The sequence below is a fragment of the Peromyscus californicus genome, unplaced genomic scaffold (genome assembly GCF_007827085.1).
Source record: "Peromyscus californicus insignis strain IS unplaced genomic scaffold, ASM782708v3 Scaffold_5__1_contigs__length_169319896, whole genome shotgun sequence".
Taxonomy (NCBI): domain Eukaryota; kingdom Metazoa; phylum Chordata; class Mammalia; order Rodentia; family Cricetidae; genus Peromyscus; species Peromyscus californicus.
In genome coordinates this window covers 104989945-105002879 of record NW_026294573.1, presented here as the reverse complement: position 1 = coordinate 105002879, position 12935 = coordinate 104989945, and the positions used below count along the sequence as shown (strand labels likewise).

Sequence of the window (12935 nt, the reverse complement as noted above, 5' to 3'; positions counted from 1 at the left end):
ATACATTGGTCCCCTCTCTCTCTCTCTCATGCACACACACACACACACACACACACACACACACACACGTTAAAAGTCACAGTTGCACACACAGACTCCCTCACACAGAACAACCACCGTTTCACATATGGATGCCATCACACTCAAGGCTGTCAACCTTCCACACAGACACCACCGTATACCTTTAAAAACCCAGAGCTCTCCAGTCACCCAAAGCCTGCTGTCCTCACAATGGGAAACACACGGACTCTCATGGCAGTCACACACACACTGGAACCTCGGTGTGCTTGAGCCAAGGAGATAAAGCAAAGTGGCTGGAGTCAGATGTGAAAGGGGAGGGGAGGATTCCCTTCTTTAAAAGGTGAAGAACGACAATTATTTCCCGGGTCAGTTCCCTCTTCCTCCAAGCCTGCTCTCAACAACATTAGGGGATGGAGGGAGATCCAGGAAGGCTGCAGGGGTGAGGAAGCCCTGGGGGTGAGAGAGATGGCAGTACTGGTAATAGCAGGTACCAGAAAAAAAACCCAAACTAGCCTGTGCCTCAGGCCCTCCTGCCTCCCCGATTTCTCCAGGCTAAGGAGCAACAGGTCTCACTCTAATGACATCGTAACACGCGCACCCTGACCCACTCTGTGCTCCTGACCTGTCTCTAGTGCATCCAGATAGCAGGCCTCCACGAGATGGAGGAGAAGGAAATGAATACACCTCAACAACCACACCCAAGCCGACATCAGTGTCAGGAGGACCAAAGAGAGGAGGAGACAGGTGCCCAGCAGCAGACAAAGTAGGTGCTCGCTCAACTAACCACTTTAGTGCTCAAGAGTCCCGAAGTGTTCTTGGGCACTGGAGTCCACCCTCACAGCTCCTATCACAGGAGCTGACACTGGGTCCTGAGTCCCGGTCCAGGCAGGATGGGATCCAGGCTGCGCTGGCCAGTCCCCAACCCGGAACAACTGGGGATGCTGCTGACACTCTTAGCCCTTGCCACCCCAGCTGTGGCAGTGGCCCTGAGGCTTGCATCCCATGAAGAGCCTGCTCGGCTCCCTGGACTAGGCATGACAGCAAACACCAGGACAATACCTAAGGAAACTAGCCAGGCAGGGCAACCCCACAAAGGCCAGGTGATGCCAAACTGAGGAAAGCAGAAGAAATCAGGCACAAAAGAAATCAGGCAGCGGGGGTCTAAGGAAGCCAGGTGACAACGTCGCAAAGGCAGGCCGGCACGGGCCGGGGGGGGGGGGGGGGGGACGACGCAAATGAAGACAGGTACTAGGGACCAGAGTGAGCTGGGAGGTGTGGACAAATGAGGCCAGGCACTGGGGACTAGAGTGAGCTGGGAGGTGTGGACGAATGAAGCCAGGCTTCGGGGGATCAAATGAAACTAGGCAAGAGGCCCACAGGATGTGAGAGAAGAGAGATATCAGGAACTCATCCCGTGTCGAGATGTCACCCCCCACATCCTAGGCCTCCCTCTCGGTAGCCCCCTCCCCCAGGCCGGCGGACACAGCCAGAGCCCCCTCCCCTCTCAGAGGCCTGGTCCGCCTGCAGCCAATGGGCCCCGGCCCCATCCCTGAGACCTCAGGAAGTCCCAGTCCCTCCCACCGGCTGCTGAGGCAGGGGGGCTGGGGAGAGAGCGCAGAGAAGAGAGACAGCTTGGCAGGGGGAGCGCCGAGCAGCCGCGGGGGGCGGGGGCCGAGGCAGGAGCGGGAAGCGCCGCGGCGGGCTGGCGGGCTGGCGCGGGCGGGGGCGTCTCGGCCGCGGCGGGGCGGCGGGGGGTGACAAGTTCTCGGCCCCGCGGCCGCGCGCACTGACCTGGGTCCCCGCGCAGGCGCCCGGCCGGTGCTCGGCGCTCCGTGGGTCCGCCCGGCAGCCTGCGGGCATCGGTCCCCGGGGCTTCCCCACCCCCGGAGGGGGGCCGGGCAGGAGCGCCACGGCCGCGCCGGAGCCAGCGGGCGAGCGAGAGGGCGAGCGGGCGAGCGGGGCGGCGAGCGGGCCGGGAGGGGGGAGGCAGCGCGCCGGGAGCCGAGCGAGCGAGCGAGCGAGCCGAGGCAGCAAGTGAGGGACGGCATGCAGTGAGGTCATCCTTTGAATCTAATTGTCTGAGTCAGGAGGAGATGTGGCACTTGATGCTGGGGGAGGGGTGGGGAGGGGACCCTCGGCACAGCCAGGGGTGGCGGGCCCCACTCCCCCCACCCCAACTCGCGGCGTGGATGTTGGGGCTCGGGGCTGACCCGGGTATCAGCTAGTCTGGAGACGCCGCGACTTGGTCCCAGGTCAGGGCCGCCTTCCTGTTCTCTTGGGAGTGGTGGGGACCTGCCGGAGCCGGGTCGTCTTTCTGCCCTTTTTGAGGAAATGGCAGACACCCCCACACCCAGTCATAATTCTGCCCTCGAAGAAGGGGAGACTTCAACCTTCAGCCTGCCATCCACATTGTCTCGGTGCACTTCAGGAAAATGGGCCTGGGACTCTTCTCCCAAGTTAACTACCTGCACTGGGAATCTGGTCGAGGGGAGAAACTGAGCCCTATTCACTACTTTGCTCTCTGGGAAGGACAGTCAAAGGCCACGGGACTTCCCTCCAATCCCCCCCCCCCGCCACTCCCCCCCCCACACTTCTTGTTCTACTTGCCCAAGCCTCATTCAAGAGGGCCAAACAGGGCCAGTATCCTGGGGTACCAGGAAGCTATCCAAAGGACTCAGCTACTCAGATAGTAGCGAGACAAGTCAGCAGCTAGGCCTTGGGCTGGTCAGGCTCGCACACCCATGCATGTACACAGGAGCACATGAACACATTTGCACACTCTGGCACGGGGACGGACCAGGCAGCCGGGGATGCTCACCAAGGGCCACATGCCCCTCCCCTCGCCCCCGTGGGGGAGGGGTGATAAATATTTAAGGGGCTTTTAGCTCAGAAGGGGCTGAAGCCGGGGGGAGGGAGGGGGATCCACGCTGCCTGATTAATGGGGTTACGGGCTTGGATCAATCTGTCCGCCTGCCGCTCCCTCCTTCCCCCCTCCTCCCTCCCTCCGCCTAATGCGCTTTATCAGGAGACGTTTTTCTGACTTGGCAGCGTCGGGCGTTTTAAATAGACCCATTTAGAGCTCGGGTTGGGGGAGAAGAAGGGGGAGGTGGAGTGAGACAGAGATTGAGACGGGCAGGGAGACAGAGACAAATAGGGAGAGAGACGCCCGGAAGAGAGAGACAAGGAGAGAGGGAGAGAGAGAGAGAGAGAGAGAGAGAGAGAGACAGACAGACAGACAGACAGACAGACAGACACGCAGAGAACTGAGAGAGGAGACTGAGGCTGGACTCCCGTGGAGGCCGAGATGGAGCGAGGTGATGGGAGGCCAATGCGAAGGTGGGGGCTGCAGAGCAGAAACAAACACCAGAAGACAGAGAGAGAGAAGCAGGCACCGGCCCCGGCGGAAACCCAGAGAGAGGCTCTCTGCAAGGGCTGAGTGCTAGCCTGGGAGACAGCAGATATCTTTTATTTCCAAAAACAGTTTTTCATGCACTTTGTTAAATTAAAAAGCTGTTTTTAAAGTGGCGCTGGAGGTACTGCTGGGGGAGGGTGGACAGAACTGCCAAGCCCTCCCTCCTCAGCCTCCTCAGCCCCACAGAAGCTGCATCAGCCTGAGCCCCTGGGGTGTCTCCAGCTCCCCTGCTCTCGGTGATCCTCTGAGATCCCCAGGGAGAGGGTCAGGGCATCTGAGCTACTGTTCACTGGCAGGAAGTCCTTCCTGCTGTCTGGCCTCAGTCCCTCTTGCTGCGGGGAGCTCAGTCTTTCTCCTGAGCACCACCCTCTCTCTCTTCTCAAGGCTCTCTTCTAGCTTTCTATAGGGCTCCCAATTGGGAGGAGGTGTGAATTAAGTTCTCGGATGGCCCAGCGGCCTGTTCTCCTAATAAGACATCAGATTCCCAGGTACACCCCAATAAGCATCACCTATTATTCTGTAAATCCATTTCCTAGCCCCTCCCAGTTTGAACTGCTAACACAGACCCCCACCCATGTCCTTGGATCCTAACACTACAGCCAGCTCCTCTTCAGGACCCCTGACCCATCTAAGCTCCCTTTAAGGCCCAGGTGCCAGGCTGGACTGTAGTGTGATCAAATGTCCTGCAACACTGGACTACCCCACTTCCATCCTTAACAACATGCACTCCTAGTTTTGAAGGGTTGGTGTCTGTGCTCCCCCCTCTACCCCCACCAACCCCCCCCCCACCCACCCAGCACCCCAAGCCGGGAAAATGGCCAGTCTGTTTAGGAGCTGAGATGAAAAGCCCAGCCGGCCTTTGTGGGCCTCTGGCCTTTGTGGGCCTTTGGCGGGTTTTGGACAATAGGCCCTTCCGTTCCGCTCCAGTTGCCTCAATTCCTCAGATGCCCCCATCCTGGGGCTGCCAATCCCGGGGCCTTGCCTGACTTGAATGAGAGGCAAGGAGAGTCAGGTTCAGCCCCACTGCTGGCCCCAGAAGATTTTGGACCTTCCCACCTGCCATTCCACCTCCTTCAAGCTCAGCTGCTCCCCTAGAGCCAGGGAGATGCTGGAGGGGTGGAGAGGGAAGTGGAAGACTCCTCTGTCTAGCATCCAGCGCCCCTCAGACAGAAGTGTGTCCTGACCTGGTGCTGCCCTTTCCTGGGTGACAGTGGATGAGTCTCTCTCCTTCTCTGGGCCTGACATGGGGGCAGGGAGCACCTCAAGCCCATGGCCTCAGGAGGAACTGAAGGTGGGAATCTCAGGGTTTTCACTCATGGCCTCCAGGCCTCCAGCCTCAGTGCACCAGTCTGAGGCCCCAAGACTGACCTGCTCTGCCTGGGTTCTCAGCACCTACCTCTTCACCACCAGTCGGACTCCAGGGACATCAATATTATCCTCCTCCTCTCCAGACCAAGTCTCTTCCTGGGACTTCCAAAATCAAGAAGGCGAGATGCTGTGTGACAGGCTGGGCTCTAGAAGGGCAGAGGACATACATCAGGTCACAGGGAAGCCACAGGTCGTAGTGAGCTCATTCTATCCTCACAAGTCCACACTGAAGGGGAGACCGGCCATCTCACTGTTCTCATCTGTGAAATGGAGTCAAGAGTTACCTTGGAGCACTGTTTTAATGATTCAGCACAAAAAAATGTGACTGAAGGATTATGGTGTCTGCTGAACCAAGAGCCTGAGCGGTCGCGAGTGGATGAGCTGTGGGTCTAGCTCAGTGAGAGTGCGGACCTAGCATGGGCTCCCCAGCACTGCCTTCCAAAGCTAGCTGTTATTATCACGTATCTGCAGGAAGCAGATATGCCTGGAAGAGAGAAAACAGTGTTCCTCTACCCCTTCCGCGCTGACTTCAGTTCTGAACCACAGGGGCAAACAAAGGGTACAAGATAGGCCTGACACCACTCACAGATACATACCACAAATTCCCACACAAGCAGGGTTCAGACAGAAGGACCTCCCGTCACACACACACACACAGAGAGAGAGAGAGAGAGAGAGAGAGAGAGAGAGAGAGAGAGAGAGAGAGAGAATACCCACCATTCTGATGTCCCCCACATCCCCACCACAACTTGCTAAGCATCTATCACGTGCCAGGAAATGTTAACCTCACCTGCACCATCCCCTCTTGGTGATCTCTCCATGAGCTAGGTGCTAAGTCTTGCCACTTGACAGCTAAAAACCCTGACATTCAAAAATGTTAAATGACGTGTACAAGACTGTAGAGCTGATCACTCCTGGAGCCTTGAATGGAGTCAGTACCCGCTTCCGGAGCCTAACGTACCAGTTTGCCTCTGGACTCTCACCCACTTATACAGTGCTTTTCCAGTGATACGAACAGCTAGGATTTTTTTTTTTCTTTTTTGCAGTGCGGGGGAACCCGTGCTAGGAACTCACTCTCACTGAACTATGCCTGCAGCCCATCAGCTAGGAACTGCTCGGGGCCTTCGCTAGAAGACTTTATATTGAGTCCTTAACTGACTTCTGACTTTTTTCCCCCCAGACTCTCACTATGTACAGCAGGCTGGCCTTAAATGCTCAAGAGACATTCCTGCCTCTGCCTCCCAAGTTCTGAGAGTAAAAGTGTGCGCCATCACCTCCAGCTTAACTTACATATATTTTTCTTTTTTTTTTTTTTTATTTTAGTTTTTTCAAGACAGGGTTTCTCTGGGTAGCCTTGGCTGCCCTGGAACTCACTCTGTAGACCAGACTGGCCTTGAACTCACAGAGATCTGCCTGGCTCTGCCTCCTGAGTGCTGGGATTAAAGGTGTGCACCACCACTGCCTGGCCTTCTTCCTTTATTTTTTTTAAGTTATTTATTTATTATTTTATGTGTATGAGTGTTTTCCCTGCATGCATGCATATCATGTGAGTGTATGGTACCCTTGGAGGTCAGAAGAGGTGGGTTAGATCCCTGGGACTCGAGTTACAGAGTTACATGAGCTGCCATGTGGGTCCTGGGTCTTTTTGAGAGCAACAATGCTTTTAATAACCACTAAGTCGTGTCTCCAGCCCCCAACTTATATTTAAAAGCAAATTTTTGTCGTGTGTGTGCATGCATCTAAGTGGTGTGTATGTGTGTGCACCACATGTATGCAGGAGGCTCAGAAGTGAGCCGAGGCATCAGATTCCCTTAGCGGAAGTTACAAGCCATGTGGGTGCTGGGACCTGAACCTGGGTCCTGTACAAGAGCAGGAAGTGCTCTTAACCACTGAGTCATCTCTCCAGCCCGCTTAACTTACATTTTTGTGCTGAATCATCAAACAGCATTCTGAAATAATCTTATTTCCATTTTGTAGTGAGAACCCCGAGACAGCAAAAGCAGCTTGTCCTAAATCTCACGACTGGCCACTGGCAAGGGCCCTGGGAATTCAGGGTTATCGAAAAGCTTCCATGAAATCTAGCTACTCAATAAACCCCTCACCTTCTACAAGTTCCCAAGAGATATCCAGGGTCTGACTGCTTCCTCAACAGGTCCCAGAAGAAATCTGCCAAAGGTATGATTAGGGGCCTGAATGCATGCTCATGAGGAAGGAAGGGGCTCTGCCATGGAATCCTGCCCAGAAACCAGAAACATCAGTAACCAGAAAAGGCCAGTAACTAAAACAGTGTGTTAGAGAGACAGGCTGACTGCTGGTGACAGATACCAACACACCAAGACACCCCGAAGAGAGGGGATGGGAGGGAGGGCAGGCGTACGTCAAACCGAAGAATGACAGGTAGCTTGACAAAGAGACGATGGCGGCAGAGAGGGGACAGGCTGGCTTGACAACACAGACTGGTGCACACTGATATGCAGACACATAGACACATACAGAGCCCTCTGACCTTCACAAGAAAGAAAAAAAACCAAGCAAGCGAGGCTCAAGCCGTGTGTGGCATGTATGTGCGTGTGCGTGTTGGGGAAGCATGCAGCATCGCTACGCACATTACACCAGCTGCTTCCAGCAATTTCATCTGATTAATAATAAATGCCCTGTAATTACAGCTGCTCCCCCAGCCCTTCTTCCTGGTTTTTGTCAGCCGCCGCCAGGCCAGCCCCCTCCTTCCCCGCCATGGACCCCATGCCCCACTCCATCCCCACCTGCAGCTTTCTAGGAGACTGAGAGAATGTGAGCTGACAGCCCAGATTCCCGCTCTGCAGGGGGCTACCCATCTCTCTAACTTGGATGAATGCCCTTAGGTGCCAAGCAAGATGCCATCTCACTTAGTTTCACTCCACACACACACATACCCGCCACCTGTGTGTAACCCTAATGCTAATATGGCCGAGGGGCCCAGGCCTGAGACACAGGCAGGTGAACTCTCATTGCCTACCAGCACCCTTTTGCTCAAAGATGTCACCACCCACAACTGACTTAACCTTGGAAACTCAAAAGGCTTAAAGGAAAAAGGCACCAGGACAAGGGACCCCCCCCCCAACTCTAAATATCCCAGTCTCTGCCCACTTGTATACCCTCCAGCTCTGGATACTGGGTGGCTCTGGCTCCCCATTCCTCAGTGCCCCCCTATCCCCCCCCACCCCAGCCTACCTCCTTCCAGGCCTCCCACCCTAAATCTCCAAAGCATCTCTATCAGAATCAGCTGCGGGTCTGTGCTGATCTGTTTCTAATCGCTGGGGCCTGGTTCACGCTTGCCCCCCCACCCCAATATTGATTCCATTATTTGGAGAGACATTGACGTCAGGGGCCTGGATGGGTGCCAAAACCGCCTTCTCTCCAGGCCTGGGCCAGGGCCCAGCCCCCCCATCCTGCGATTTCACGGAGGGGCCTGGAAAGGTCAGCTCACGGGCCAAGGTCACGTGGCATCTGCCTTCTGATACTGGACTCCTCTTGCCTTTTTTTGGGACCACCAGGCAGTTCCTCCTCCTGAGAAGAGGGCTCACACAAAGGCCCGAGGTCAGAAGTGAGGTAGAAGTCCACAAAAGGGGGTCTTAAAACCCTTGCTGGAACTCCGCCGCATGGAGGGGGACAGGGATGGGCAGTGGCTCAGAAGAGGGCACTTAGGGAAGATTCTGTTTACTTACCACACACTTGCTCACTCAGAACTTGAAAAGGTGCCTACTGACTACTTGAGTTGTACTTCTGGATGCTCTCAGCCTGCTAAGGAGGAAATCCTACAGTGTTTAGGACCACCAGCTACCCTGAATGCTGTCAGAGTTTGACTAATCCGCATAACTGATTTTATAAACTTTTGCTCTGTACAAACCAAAGGCTCTGTCTCTCGTACACTTGCCACCCAAGCTCACCTCAGTTTCTCCAACTCTCACATTTACTCCCAGCTTTTCCTAGGAGACTCTCACAGTAATGTGGGTGTGTGGTCTCTCCTTTTCTCTCCCCAACTAAGGTGCAGCCATGCTACACAGGCCCCCACCAGTAACTCCCAGGATCTGGCAGGATTGAGTATTTTTAAGGTCCAAATGTTGTGTTCTCAGACTTTAATAACCAATACAGACAATCCACCCTGCCTGAAGCAGCTACCCAGCTTCAGAGCTGAGTTTTGGTGACTTGGCTATGGGGTCCATTCTCCGGACCTAGAGAGAGTGAGGGATACATTTGACACTGTAGGGGAATAAAGACTTTCCTATCACCAGAAAAATCGCCAATGTGTGTGTGTGGGGGAGGGGTTGCAGAATGACCTCCAGTCAATGCCTCAGGACCAGGTCACTGCTCTCATCCAGACCTAACTAAAGTGTCTAATTTCCACCCTCGTTCTCTGAGCAAAGGGAAGCTTTTCCCAATTCCAACTTGCAAGTCATTCACAGACCCTTAGAACCAAACAGGGGTGCAAACAGGAGCTGCTGGTCCTCAAAACTTAAACCTCGAACTCTTCTCCCCACATCATGCCTCAACGTTTATGGAGAATCTACTTCCTGCCAAGCACTGGGAATCCGGTCCTGCCCACAAGAAGCCCCGTGTCTGATGGAAGAGAAAAGGCATTTCCCCCTACTCTATGCCCCATCTATGTCCCAGGCAGGTACAGCGGTGCATGAGGCAGAGCCAGAACCCACCGCGTTCACAGGCAACACTACCACCTTGCTGAGCTATGCGAGGAAAGAACCCGTAGAGGTATGGTTGGACACTGCCCTGGATGTGTGGAAATCTGTCCCACACGTTCATGGACTCTCCAGCACATTCCAACACACACACAGGCCCTGTAAGTCACCACTACAGTCTAACTTCAATTGCTTCTGCTGTAGCCCTAGCTCCAGCTTCTGGGAGCTAGTTCTCTACAGTGACAGGGTCTCACACTAACGCCCACATCTGCTCCAGCCCCTCCTTTCACCCTTTGGCAGCCAGAGCTCCTGCCTCTGGTGACCCCCAACCCAGCAGAGTTCCATACTTTAGGGGCTCCCTTTCTGCCTGTCGCAAAGATGAAGGGGGACAATGACCCCCTGCTCTCCACCCAAAGTCCCTCCCCACAGGAAACCAGAGCCCATGTGGGTGTGGTCACCCAGGGCCACAGGAGTTCCCCACCCGTCGTGGGTCTGGAGGAGGGGTCAGTTCACTTCAGCCTTCTTGCTTCCTGGGACCCCCCCCTCCCCAAACCAGGCACACATGGTCCCCCCCCAACCGATCTGCATTTCAAAGAAAATCCACTCCATATGTTTCCGATTCATTTACACTTCAACTCGCCATGGGGGGGCAGAGGTGCAGGACGCCTTGCCTCCAAGCCCCCTCCCCCAGAGGGGAGCTGGAGAGCATGTGTCCAAAGGGACACATCTTTCACGGCTATGGAGCAGTTAAAGCCTGACCACCTCAGCCTGATGTACCCCCTCCGAGGACCAAGTCTCTACTGTGTAAGCTCCGAGGGGTGGGGGGTAGTATGCCTCAGGTGATCCCACCCACTGGCCTCCACAGAGGGCCTGTGAAGTCCAGGACCATGTCTCTAAGGCAGGTAGAGTCCCAGGGCTGGCTGCAGCCCAGACTCCCTAGGGCTACTGTTCTTTCAGGGAGCAGGGGGGTGGGGAGGTATTCCTGGGTAAACACTGGAGCCATGAGACTTAACATGGCCCCTACCCTTCTCCAGCAGGCAATGGGTAGAGAGGGATGCACGTCTCTCTTAGCATAACAAATGCAGCACCTGGGAACTTTCCTGGAGCCCTACCCCCACCCCCAAGGATGTGTGGGTTGAGGGGAGGGGTGTCTTGGGAGGATGTGAGTCTCATCTGCCCCCACCTGGCCCTGATCCTTTCTACCATGGAAGTGGTGCCCACAACTATTTAAGGAGTATGTACATGGCACATGGAGGAATCTGACGGTTCACTGACCCCTGTACCAACAAAGCACTCAGACATCCTGCCAAGGGCTTCATTGGCTGTGGAAGGCTGGGAGGGAGGCTCTGACCACTCAGGGTTTCCCACCACCCTGCTGTCAGAGCGCAGCCTGTGTGAAAGGAGAGACATAAACAAACGTGTACCCATCCTCATCCGGTCTTCACCCAGGACGGCTCTCTGTTCTTCGCCTTGATAGCCCTGACAATACACCACAACCCGAAGAAAAACATGAGCACACGTGACTGGGTCTAAGTTCCAAACCGGAATCGTGACCATCACAATCTTAGTGTGGGTCTGAGTGTGAGCCACAGGACAGAAGTATGAGTTTCGTGTAAGCACCAGGCTCTAAAGTCAGTCGGAGTGTGAACTCTGCGATTGAAGTGTGGTTTTTTGGTTGGTTGGTTGGTTGGTTGGTTCTCTGGCAGTGCTGGAGACCCAAAGATGAGTTTGAGTGTGAACTAAGGTCCTGAGGTGTGCTTGACTGTCGGTCCCAGGGGGTCAGAGAGTGAGCTCAGGAACTGAGGTGACTTCAACTGAGCCCTAGGAGCCCCTAACAACTCAGTCTCAAAGTGTGAGAGCTCTTGGCCTTCAGGGCGTTCTGGGTGTAAGTCCAAGCTTCCCTTTTAAAGTATGAATGTTAACCCCACAGTGCCTCTGTAAATCCAAGTGTTTCGGAAGCCCAGTGTTATCATCTACTTGATCACAGGAGAGAAACGAGAATCCATAGTGTGGGCACTTGAGTTCTATTATGAGTCTGAGTAGGAACTTTCAGATCCTTCTGTGAATCTGAGTGTGAGTCACAGGATTTCAGCAGTCTGAGGGAGTCACCCAGATCCTGGTGTGAGTCCAAGGTTACCCCCTAGAGCCCAGCCCTTTAATTGCCCCACGTGCATCTAAGTGTGAACCAAAGGTCCTCCTATGACTCTACGTGAGTGTTGCTGAATCTGAACATGAGCCCCATTTGGAAAGATGTCAGTCAGAGCGCACAGGGAGCATGTGAGCTTGACTGGAACTGCAGTGTCCCGAAAGAGTCCTTGAGTTCTAACATGAGCCCTATGTTGTTGTTGTTTTTTCCTAGACAGGGTTTCTCTGTGTGACCCTGGCTGTCTTGGAACTCGTCACTCTATAGCCCAGGCTGGCCTCGAACTCACAGAGATCCGCCTGCCTCTGCTGGGATTAAACACCTTTAATGCACCAGCACCCTGGCTGGGCCCCATGTTCTTTATGTGAGTTTGAATGTGGGCCTCGAGTCTCAATGTGACAGAATCTCTGAATAAAAGTGTCAATCTGAGGAAGCTCCGTGGTCTTAGTAGACAAAGTAGCAGCCCTTGAGCCCGGGTGAGCTCCTCGGAAACCTATGAGCTGAAGGATAGAGATGAGCAAGTATGAGCCCCACATGAGAGGCGACCCAATAGGAGAGCAGACCCCAGGAAGGAAGTGTAAATCTGAACGCAAAGTCCACTATGCTGGGGGAATTCTGAATGCAAGCCCACGAGTGTAATCCCCAAGTCTCTGGAATGAGTTTCAGTGTTCCAGTGTGAATCTGAGTGTGAATTCCAGAACCCCAGGAAGTCTTGAGTGTGAACTTTAAACTCTTAGTCTTTGGGTAGACTCAGAGTCCCAACTGGAGTATCAGTTCTGACAGGGTCTGAACCTTTAGCTCCATCTTAATCCTTCCTGGAGCCTCAGGAACCGACAGGAAGGATTTGTGTGGGCTGTGAGAGTGGAGACAGGGGCATGATGAGGCTCACCGTTCAGTCACCTCACAGGTCCAAGCTAACCCTGCATCTCCATGAATATCCAATTGGTCAAGCCCCAAGTAATGACAGACACCCAGGGTTAGACGCACACAAATACACCCCGTGTTTCAGACCCAGGACACACAACAGTTCACTGATGCACAAACACACTCCGCATTCCCAACTCTTACCACCTCGGTGAACATGGCAAACAAGCACACAAATACATCCTGTGACACAGAAAAAAAAATATATCACAGGCAAAACAACTTGTGTTAAAGACACACACCATACAGAAACACACCCAGTGTTGCCGACAAGATAAGGTGCCAGACTCGCATGCACACACACACATACATACATGCGGGGGTGAGGGGGATGAATTCTCAAACAGAGAGACTAGACAGAGAGAAAGAAAATCCTGAATTTTCAACAAGGCGT

At 54.3% G+C, this 12935-nt stretch overlaps 1 protein-coding gene across 4 annotated transcripts in view; it reads right to left on the bottom strand.

Moving 5' to 3' along the window:
* Cntfr (ciliary neurotrophic factor receptor) overlaps window positions 1-7095 on the bottom strand; it is a 32412-nt gene extending 25317 nt beyond the window's left edge. For 2 of the 4 annotated variants that reach the window (XM_052716117.1, XM_052716118.1), the window contains exons 1-2: window positions 6904-7095; window positions 4830-4947 (exon numbers count right to left, since the gene is read on the bottom strand). Coding sequence is in view for 2 of the 4 variants with exons in the window: in XM_052716116.1 (XP_052572076.1) it covers window positions 1813-1881 (69 nt within the window). In the remaining 2 variants the exon portion in view is untranslated. Of the gene's footprint in view, window positions 1-1812; window positions 1935-4829; window positions 4948-6903 lie in introns of those variants that run through there. The other 2 variants (XM_052716116.1, XM_052716115.1) reach the window with 2 other exon arrangements.
* Between the last annotated feature and the right edge of the window lie 5840 nt (window positions 7096-12935).